Source organism: Bos taurus, chromosome 10, assembly GCF_002263795.3.
Source record: "Bos taurus isolate L1 Dominette 01449 registration number 42190680 breed Hereford chromosome 10, ARS-UCD2.0, whole genome shotgun sequence".
NCBI classification, from domain to species: Eukaryota; Metazoa; Chordata; class Mammalia; order Artiodactyla; family Bovidae; genus Bos; species Bos taurus.
The window spans coordinates 99,713,336-99,724,597 of record NC_037337.1 but is presented as its reverse complement, the minus strand read 5'-3'; the positions used below and the strand labels follow the sequence as shown (position 1 = coordinate 99,724,597).

The 11,262-nt window shown below is 43.0% G+C and overlaps 1 protein-coding gene across 3 annotated transcripts in view; it reads left to right on the top strand.

Moving 5' to 3' along the window:
* Nucleotides 1-54: 54 nt before the first annotated feature.
* Nucleotides 55-11,262, top strand: part of GALC (galactosylceramidase) — a 57,718-nt gene continuing 46,510 nt past the window's right edge. Inside the window, exon 1 of one of the 3 annotated variants that reach the window (NM_001206020.2) lies at nt 55-249. In NM_001206020.2, the coding sequence (NP_001192949.2) occupies nt 55-249 (195 nt within the window). Of the gene's footprint in view, nt 250-376; nt 436-924; nt 11,200-11,262 lie in introns of those variants that run through there. The other 2 variants (XM_015473301.3, XM_010809641.4) reach the window with 2 other exon arrangements.

Sequence of the window (11,262 nt, the reverse complement as noted above, 5' to 3'; positions counted from 1 at the left end):
GGCGGCGACCGGACCCGCCTCCCTGGGCGCCCGAGTCATATGACCTGTCACACAATGGCTGAGCGCCTAATTCAGGCCTCCTGGCAACGCCGGGCGAAAGCCATGACGGCCGCCGCGGGTTTGGCGGGCCAAGCCGCGGTGCCCCTGCTGCTGTGCGCGCTGCTGGCACCCAGCGGCGCGTACGTGCTCGACGACTCCGAGGGGCTGGGCCGGGAGTTCGACGGCATCGGAGCCGTCAGCGGCGGCGGGGTGAGGAACGGGAGCGGGGCGGGGGGCGTCCGGTCCCGCCCCGTCCCACAAGCCCCCGCGGCGCGGTCCCAGCGTTTCGATGCGCGCTTCGCCGCCTGAGGCGGGCGCCCGTCCGTGGCTGCTTCGACGCCGCGGTTGCGCGGCTGGATCCCGCGTTCGTTGGTTGAAGATGACCCCATAGAGACGGTTAGGTTAAACAGATGAGGGTCCGGAGGTCCACCGACTAAGTGACAGGTCTAGATAGTGACAGGGCGGGGGGCTCAAATCCTTCCTCAACTTGAGCACGGGGGCCTGAGGGGAAGGGTCTCTTTAGAGGGCACTCCGGGAGGGTCGCTCCAGAGATGGCGGGGGGCCGGAGGAGCGTCCGTCCGCCGAAGAGGATGGCCCGGAGGGATGTTTTGACTGCGCTTGTTATTTTGGGGGGTCGGGGGGTCGGAAAGTCCTGGACAAGGACTGCAGCTTGCGGTTGGGCTCTTTCCAAGGGGGCAGGCATCCGGTAGGTTTTGTTTAAAGGGACGACAGGTGCCTCAGGTCCTCTTTTGGAAGGTGAGAAGCCAGAAACGGGCTTTTTAAAGTCTTTTTTTCTAATATCAGGCCACGCCAGTATCAGCTGATACTCTCGGACTGTTTTGCCCCCGGATGGCAAAGGCCTAAGGGGGTGAGTTGCCCGCTGGAAGAGGCCTCGTTGGTGGCTGTTTATGTGTGCGAAGAGAGGGAACGTTCAGGTGCACAAGAAATCACCTGGTCTTGTCTGTGTAAACGCAGACTCTGGCCTTCTCGCCAGCTCCCATTCTGACTTTAGAGTTCTGGCGTGGGGCCTGAGAACCTGCATTTTAACAAATTTTAACAAAGGCACCAATTGATTCTCGTCGTAGGTATTGAGAGAACTTTTTTATTGATTCAAGGACCTCTGGAGCAAGCTTGTTTTCTTTTTTTTTTTTTTAATGAATTTTTAACTTTAGAAATAGTTTTAGATTTACAGAAAAATTGCCAAGACCATACAGAGTTGTCATATACCCTGTAACCAAGCTTTCTTCTATTATTAGCATACCACGTTAGTATGGGACATTTGTCCCAACCAATGTTGGTTACCTTAATGAAAGTCCTTACTTCCTTTTATATTTCCTTAGTTACCCAATGCTCTTTTTCAGTTTCAAGATCCCACACAGGATACTAATTACACTTAATTGGCTTGTCTCCTTACCCTTTTCTAGGCTGTGTCAGTTGGGATAAGTTCCTCTTATCTAGGCATTCTAAAATACCTAAGGGAGCCTACCAGTCTCCTCCATCCATGGGATTTTCCAGGCAAGAGTACTGGATTGGGTTGCCATTTCCTTCTCCAGGGGATCTTCCTGACCCAGGGATTGAACGCAGGTCTCACTGCATTGCAGGCAGACGCTTTACCGGCTGAGCCACCAGGGGAGTTCCTAAGGGAGACATGAGGGCCATACCAGCTTAATGCAAAGTCTGCGTGGGCACAGCTGATAATTTCCTTAGTTCCCTAGTTGTGCTAACAGGTGGCTCCCAAGCCTGGGAGCTTGCTACAGTGGCATGATTGTTCTTGGCTCCTAACAATTTGCTTAGTCCTGTCAGCTTGTTCTTTGTAACCTTTGTCTTGCCTTTGTTTTATCCCCTTATGTTTATAGCCTTTGAGTTCATGGCGTTTGTGGTGGCAGGTCTTTGGATGAGAGGGATTTTCTTTTTTGTTCCCCAGGACAGAACTAGAGCTGATTTTGTTTGAAAATGGCAAGGCTGAACTCTTGAATGGGTTGTTTGTTGAATTGAGTCAGATGGAATGTGTGTCCTTGGATGCAATTCAGAACTAGCTTGAGTTGCTGTTTTGGGCGGGTCTCACCCTATTGATAACCAGTGTTGTTGTTGCACTGGCCTCTGTGGTTCTTATGGTTGCAAGATTCCCTCGGCGATAACCATCGGAAAACTTTGAACAAAACAAAAGTTTATTACTCATAGGTCCTGGAGAGCACATGGCATACCTGGGTCACACCTGGTGATGGGAGGTAGAGAAAGAGAGGGTGTGGGCCTGGGGTTCTGCTTTCATTAGGGTCAAGGGTGGAGGCCTTGGGCTTTGTGGCTTTTCTTTGGTGACCTGAAACCTTGTGTGGGAATTTAAAGTTCAGGGAAAGAAAAAGTGGCCCTAATGATGGTCCGCTGGTGAAACTGACCAAGATCTTGCAAAGAACTCCCCCCTCCCCCCAACCTCAGTTTGGCTCTGGGTTCTTTGGCTGCAGTATGTTTGTTTGAGACAGCCATCTCGAAAGTGGATACCTCTTTGAAGTGGATGCTTTGCAATCAAAGCTTGAGTCCTGCACTTGCATTACAAAAAAGGAAAAACCTGACCATTGGGTATTGCATTACAAGCCACCCTTAATGCCCAGGTATCAGAGTAGGTGGTGAGGACCTTAAACTGCCTGAACAGCTGATTTACTGACAGTAAGGGATAGGGCCTGTTGTAATTTAGAAAGGATTATAGTAGCACTCGTGTAATTATACTACAGTCAGTAGTTTGCAGTCCAATTGGTAGCCATTGTCCTAAGCTTAAAAGGTCACACCTTGAAACCAGGTCAGTGATCTTGGGGCCCGAGGAATCTTCAAAGATTAGGTAATACTGTGATTTACATTTTGGGCCATCTGAGTGGGTTTGAGTCTGTCCTGGGTTGGTGGATTGCTCCATATCTCACCCAACCACAGTCAGTTCCGTTAGAGTTGTGTCTCATTTCAGGCGACAGTGATGCAAGTGTGCTTACAAGGTTGGATCTATATGGTGCAAATACTTGATTCAGTTTATGTAATAGACATTTCTATAAAACAAAAGAAAACAATGGCTAACGGAGCAGATTGTAAACCTATTCTGAATCCTGAGGGCAGCCAGTCGCGATTTCTAGATGTAGAGCATCTTGAGATGGAGTGGGGACAGACGGTGGCAATCATAGATCTTCCTGAGTTGAGTTTGACTATCTCGGGATCTTTCTGAGTGGTCCACAAAGCAACAGGCATGAAGGTTGTTCAGATATGAACTGTTGTGATTTCTCTGGAGTTTGTATAAAGTTATCACACTTTAGGTTGCATAACTTCAGGAAAAGGGAGATTTTAGTTCTTAATAATTTAAAGTCAGAAAGGTGGGAAAAAGTCAGAAACATTAGTTTGACAAGCTGTATTCAGATGTTGGAGGAAATGAGAATTCAGTATCTGGTCCAGTTTACAGGTAGAAAACAAACCTCAAAGACAATTAACAGCACTAGAATCTGATAATGGGCTTCCCTGGTGGCTCAGATGGTAGAGTCTGCCTGCAGTAGAGGAGACTGTGGTTTGATCCCTGGGTTGGGAAGATCCCCTGGAGAAGGAAATGGCAATCCACTCAAGTATTCTTGCCTGGAAAATCCCATGGACAGAGGAGCCTGGCAGGCTATAGTCTGATTATCTACAGAGTGTACTCTAGTTCTTCACTGAAATACAATTTTCTCTCTATCATCATCCCTTACTTCCACCTTTTATTAGAGATAACCAAAATAAGGCTAACTTCCTTGCAAAATAAGTATGGTCTTATTAAACTTATCCTGATTATATAAGTGCAGCCAAAATAATAATTGACCATATAGGTTCTTTTAAGTGTGCTCTGTTGGACATTTGCACAAGGAATCACAGATTGGGCTATTAAAAATCTCTCTCAAGGCTAGGAGGCCAAGCCGTGAACTTATCATCAGACTTTTTCTGCAATCCTGATAGATTTGGGTGAATTCCTTTCTTCTCGAGGTCCACCAATATTCTGAGATTCCTGTACCTGCCAAGAAGTGACCTTTCTTACTTACCTGGAAAGGCTTCTGGGAACCCTGTAAGCCAGTTACCAGGCTGATTTTTCCAGGGAGCTTTATTGGCTCCATGTGCTGTGCTTAGTCTCTCAGTCATGTCCAAGTCTTTGTGACCTCTTGGACTGTAACCCACCCAGCTCCGCTGTCCATGGGGATTCTCCAGGTAAGAATACTGGAGTGGATTGCTGTGCCTGGAACCCACTGCAATGGGTTGCAATGCACCCACCTGCAATATGGCAGACCTGGGTTCGATACCTGGGTTGGGAAGATCGCCTGGAGAAGGGAGTGGCTACCCACTCCAGTATTCTTGCCTGAAGACTGCAGCCAAAATGATGGTGTAGAGTTCACTGACATTGGCTCTGTCAGTTCAGTTCAGTCACTCAGTCGTGTTTGTCTGTGACCCCATGGACTGCAGCACTCCAGGCTTCCCTGTGCATCACCAACTCCCAGAGCTTGCTCAAACTCATGCCCATTCAGTCAGTATCCCATGCAACCATCTCATCCTCTGTCATCCCCTTCTCCTCCTGCCCCCAATCCCTCCTAGCATCAGGGTCTTTTCCAGTGAGTCAGTTCTTAGCATCAGGTGGCCAAAGTATTGGAGTTTTAGCTTAAACATCAGTCCTTCCAATGAATATTCAGGACTGATTCCCTTTAAGATGGACTGGTTGGATCTCCTTGCAGTCCAAGGGACTCTCAAGAGTCTTTTCCAACACCACAGTTCAAAAGCATCAATTCTTTGGCACTCAGCTTTCTTTATAGAAAGCTTTGGGCATATTTCTTTATATGCCCAAAGAAGAGCAGTGCCAAAGAATGTTCAAACTACCGCACAATTGCACTCATTTCACACACTAGCAGAGTAATGCTCAAAATTCTCCAAGCCAGGCTTCAACAGTATGTGAACCATGAACTTCCATATGTTCAAGCTGGTTTTAGAAAAGGCAGAGGAACCAGAGATCAAATTGCCAGCATCCGTTGGATCGTCAAAAAAGCAAGAGTTCCAGAAAAAATGTTTACTTCTGCTTTGTTGATTATGCCAAAGCCTTTGACTGTTTAGATCACAACAAATGGCGGAAAATTCTTCAAGAGATGGGAATACCAGATCACCTTACCTGTCTCCTGAGAAATATGTATGCAGTTCAAGAAGCAATAATTAGAACTGGACGTGGAATAACAGACTGGTTCCAAATTGGGAAAGGAATATGTCAAGGCTGTATATTGTCACCCTACTTATTTAACTTATATGCAGAGTTCAGTTCAGTCGCTCAGTCGTGTCTGACTCTTTGCGACCCATTGAATCGCAGCACGCCAGGCCTCCCTGTCCATCACCAACTCCCGGAATTCGCTCAGACTCACGTCCATCGTGTCAGTGATGCCATCCAGCCATCTCATCCTCTGTCGTCCCCTTCTCCTCCTGCCCCCAATCCATCCCAGCATCAGTCTTTTCCAGTGAGTCAACTCTTCACATGAAGTGGCCAAAGTACTGAAGTTTCAGCTTTAGCATCATTCCTTCCAAAGAAATCCCAGGGCTGATCTTCAGAATGGACTGGTTGGATCTCCTTGCTTGGAGAGTCCTCCAAGGGACTCTCAAGAGTCTTCTCCAACACCACAGTTCAAAAGCATCAATTCTTTGGCACTCAGCTTTCTTCATAGTCCAACTCTCACATCCATACACGACCACTGGAAAAACCATAGCCTTGACTAGACGGACCTTTGTTGGCAAAGTAATGTCTCTGCTTTTCAATGTGCTATCTAGGTTAGTCATAACTTTCCTTCCAAGGAGTAAGTGTCTTTTAATTTCATGGCTGCAGTCACCGTCTGAAGTGATTTTACCTTAGAGTTCTGTAAATTCTTACCCGGTTCATCAACATGATCTGAAAGAACCCTGTACTTTAAGCAAAGAGTTCTCTCCAAAAGTCTTGAAGATGAAGCACTTTTGGAAGAACATTTTTGCCAAAACAGTAAAACAATAACTATCTGAAAATGACAAAAAGGCTTAAACACGGGCATATTAAAAATCTGATAAAGTTCATTGTAATTCAGTTGATAAGGAAATTTGGTTATTTCTGTAACCTATAGCATTTTAAGATAACTAAAATTACAAGTGATAGTATTATACCAGGATATAGCAGATGTCTAGGAATTTCATGTAATTTCTGGGACACGTATGTTAATGTATCAATACAAATATCATCTAAAGAAAGTGTAGTGTTACATCTTACTTGACAATGCTTACTATACAGTTTAACATGCCAAATAAGCCTAATTAGTTTCATGTCTTTTTATAAGGAGAAAGAACACATCTTTGAGATGTCCAGGGCCCATCTGGAGAAATCTCAAGAAGTTAATATGAGGTCAAAAAGACTTCATTTAGAATTTATTTGGGGAAGTTTGTCAAAAATACAAAAGGTGTTAAAAACACTTGATTAAATAGGGTCATTGGTCACTGTGAAACAATAATTATCCATTTAACCAAAATGACAAGAATTTCACAGGCAAATATATAAAGTTACATAGTTTAAACCCAGTTTATCCACCCCCACCCACAACCTTAGCTCTTCTAATAGAGAAGACTCAGGGTTTCTTTTTTAAGTAAAGATAAAGATAATGTGAAGCGTAGAATATTATGCGTAGAATATTATTTTGATAATATCTTAATCTTTATTTCCTAGGTAGGTTCCTTAAAAGGTAAGGAACCTTTCCCAAGCTTATCAAGAACAGACCAATAGTCTAATAAAAATTTGTCTTTTTAGCAGATTAAGAATAATTCTTAGTTTTTAATAAGTATACTATTTATTAAAGCTTATTTTTAAAAATCCTTATAATTTAATTTTTGGCCAGCTTGACTACACAAGGTAAAATTCCCTCTCCTAGCTTCTATATCCATTCATTTTGTCTACTCTAGGACGAAATTACTTTGATTTCCCTTAACAGAAATATATCTCCCTACCCCATACCTTTTCTTAGGCAAAATACATCGTACTTTTCTTGAATTGTTCCTCATATTATTTCTAGTATTTTAATTACATATATTAATTAGATTGCTTAACTCTTAGAAACCTTAATTTCTAGTGACAGGACGTTTTTACTAATAGATCTAAATATCTTTTGTTTCTCTGTAATAAGAAACCAAAAGTAGATAAACTTGTGTTCAGTATTAATGTTTCAGTGTTTTATATTATTTGGAAATTATGTGTGTAATGAATTTCCATCATTTAGCAAAACTCTAAGGTTTCAAGTTACCAATGAGATTTGGGTGACTAGTTTTAAGTAGACATTAGCATAAAACATAATTATTTTTGAAAAGTGGATTCCTGGGCAGTCAGAACTTAAGTTAGGCCCTTGCACTCCAGAAAGGAAAAGACAGTGGATGACTAAGTTTTTAGTCTGATCGCAGATCTGACCTTCTGCTCTGGGCAAAAAATCTTTTCCCTAAGCCAGCTGATTTTTACACTTTTATTTCCAGCTGTTGCAGTCTTACTCATAGGTGCTGGTACATATTTCAGGATAAACAGAGTAATGTACTAATGTATTTATCCTTTACTACTATGATTCTCCTTTTTATTTTGGTGGTTTAAACCTAGGATAGCCAGTATTTCATAAAATGAGGATTCATCATGTCCTAACACCTTTTCTTTGATGTTAAATCCATTGTTTAACTTGCTTAAAGTGGAAATCTTTTGTTATTTTATGTTTATTAACTGTTTAAAATGAGGTTTGTTTCATAACTCAGAACAGGAAACTTCTCTGATAGTGTCTCTGTGTGTAATGTATTACTCATCTCAGAAGTTCAGTAAACACTGATTGGATGAAAATGATTGCAGTACCATATTTGCACATTACTCCTTTCTGGAGTCCCTGGATGTAGCACAGTTTGTAGCAGTAAGTGTTTGGAATATTCTCATTTAGTTTGCATCTTTGGTAGGGAGAGCAGTATGGTGCACATGGACTTAAGACCAGATTGCCAGGGATCTGCTCTGGGCTCCTTGTCACTCACTGTACAGCCTTGGGCAGGTTATTTAACCTCTCTGTATCTCAGATTTTTTTTCTGGGCACACAGTGATACCTGCCTGGTTGGAACATTGTGAGGATAGATATCAAAGATCAAAGGATGGCATCTGCAACGTGATTAATTTTGGTTAATATCATTCTGTTTCATACATTAGAGGGGAGGAAGTTATCCAAGGATTTTAAGTGAAAGATACATTCAGTGCCTGCCATTTATTGAGAACATAACTGTTTTCCAATTTTTGTGCCAAGGCTTCATCCTTGGCTGTTATAACAGGCCTTATTTAGGGAGCATGATTAGTATCAATAATTTGGTGATTTGTTATTGCTTCATGGTACATTTCAGCACTTGGCTATACTGCTGACTATTGCCATTGATAAAACTGATGCTTCTGCACTGGGTGTGACTATCAGCTGGCGATATCCTAATGACATGGTATGATTGCTCAAAGTTGGCCCTTTCTTTGTTAAGGATAGAAGAGCATAGAGAGCAAAAACAACCTCCAAACAGCAAAGCACACTGTTCTAGCAGCAGTATATGTTGTTAGCATGATACAGAGCAGGCAGCATTGTTTCCCTTAGGTCAGGAGTAGGTTAGCATGCGTATACAGCACTCATTCACTTTAATATTTGAGCCTCTACTAGTCTCTAAGCTTTCTGAGGAAGTGACTGTATTTTTACAAGCAATTTGTGTATACAATGCCTGTTATCTCTTGAGAGCATACTATGTGCCAGCTACTGTGCTAAGTCCTTCCTATATCTGAATTTAGTGTTGGGACAGCTGAATGAGTAAGCTGACCCTTCGCAAATGATAATTTGCCCTTGGTCACACTGCTTGTAAATGATGTAATCAGGATTCCAGCTCCATGGACTCAGACTATATTATATTGCCTGTACTGGTGAAGCTAATGATAACATAAGAGATATTAAATAAATGCTTGTTGAATAAGAATAAATGGGGATATGAACTTGAATGGGACCCAGTCGTTGTCCCCAAGGATCTTAGAGGTGAAACAGTGATGAGTGTGTGGGGATAGAGGGATTAATGGTGGAGCTGTGGACCTGTTGCTGAGGGAGGCCACAGTCCACAGGAGAGGCACCTATGTCACAACGCTGAGGAAGAGCAGAGGGAAGTCTTCCTTGAAGAGGTGGAGTGTGACCGGAAAGCTTGGACTGGATTTGGCCAGATGAGGGTGTAGAGTGCATTTGATAGATGAATGAATAAAGAAACTGTGCTACATAAATATAATGGAACATTGCTCAGCCTTAAAAAGGAATACATTTGAGTCAGTTCTAATGAGGTGGATGAACCTAGAGCCTATTATACAGAGTGAAGTAAATAAAAAAGAGACAAATATCATATATTAATATATATTTGTGGGCTCTAGAAAGATGGTACTGATGAATCTATTTGCAAGGCAGTAATGGAGACAGAAGAAAAATATATTAGTTTGTTATACCTACATAGATGATGTGAGTTAGAATCCAAATAAGGAATTTGGGTATAAAACTGAACAATCTGAACTTTATTCTGAAAGCTCTTGGGGGGAGGGAAATTCTTTCATCTCTTTATTCTTCCATCTTTCTTTATCCATGCATTTTGATGCCAGTCTTTTTGAAATTTTTATTTTTAATTGGAGGATAATTGCTTTACAATGTTGTGTTGGTTTCTGCCATACAACAGGAATCAGCCACAGGTATACATATGTCCCCTCCCTTTTGAGCCTCCCTCTCACTTCCCACCCACCCCACCCTCTGCGTTGTCACAGAGCACTGGTCTGCGCTCTCTGAGTCTCAGCAGATCCCCGCTGGCTGTTTCGCACATGATAATGCACGTGTTTCCATGCTGTTCTTTCAGTGTGTCCCGCCCTCTCCTTCCCTCAGTGTGTCCACAAGTCTCTATGTCTGCATCTCCATTGCCGCCCTGCAAATAGGTTCATCAGTACCATCTTGCTAGATTCCATATGTATGCGTTAATATATTTTTCTCTTTTTGACTTACTTCACTCTGTATAATATGCTCCAGGTTCATCTATCACATTAGAACGGACTCAAATGCATTCCTTTTATGGCTGAGTAATACTCCACTGTGTATATGTACCACAGCTTCTTTATCCATTCATCTGTTGATGGACATCTAGGTTGCTTCCATGTCCTAGCTGTTGTAAACAGTGCTTGATGCCAGTCTTGTATGAGGTTTCCTGAATAGCCTGGCCTGGAGACCACTGTGTCGTCATTCTTAACAGCAAGAGATAGCACCTATAAATCTCTAATAAGACTGAGGAGAGTAGAGGTTCCTTTAAGAATTGCTGCTTGTAGTATTGTCAACAAAGGTCCGTCTAGTCAAGGCTATTGTTTTTCCAGTGGTCATGTATGGATGTGAGAGTTGGACTATAAAGAAAGCTGAGCACTGAAGAATTGATGCTTTTGAACTGTGGTGTTGGAGAAGACTCTTGAGAGTCCCTTGGACTGCAAGGAGATCAAACCAGTCAATACTAAAGGAAATCAGTCCTGAGTGTTCATTGGAAGGACTGATGCTGAAGCTGAAATTCCAGATCTTTGGCCACCTGATGCGAAGCGCTGACTCATTTGAAAAGACCCTGATGCTGGGAAAGATTGAAGGCAGGAGAAGGGGACGACAGAGGATGAGATAGTTGGATGGCATCACTGACTCAATGGACTTGGGTTTGGGTGGACTCCAGGAGTTGGTGATGGACAGGGAGGCCTGGCGTGTTTTGGTTCATGGGGTCGCAAAAAGTCGGACACGACTGAGCCGACTGAACTGAACTGAACTAACAATATTTTCCTACAAGATGTTGAGGGGAAAAATTGCCTGAGATTCATCTTTCCCATTCTTGGCCCCCAGATATTGTAGGTGACAGACAGTCTTGAGGTAGAGAAATTGTTTTATTTCTTCTAATAACTACTCTCTGAGTCTAAGTCCTCAAGATAAATCTGTAATAATGAGATTCATCAATAGACTTAGCAACCTTAACCTCCCAGCCAACCGTCACCAACCCTCATCTCAGTAGAAGAGAAACATGGTTGTTGCTGGGAACCTGTGTTTTAGCTGTTGGACAAACATCAGCCCTATTTACCCAGCGATGAGCAAAACAAAGGTAGGCGAACAAAGAACCTGGGAAACGACTTCCCACAGCTTGGTGCTGCCTAAGAGCTGGCTA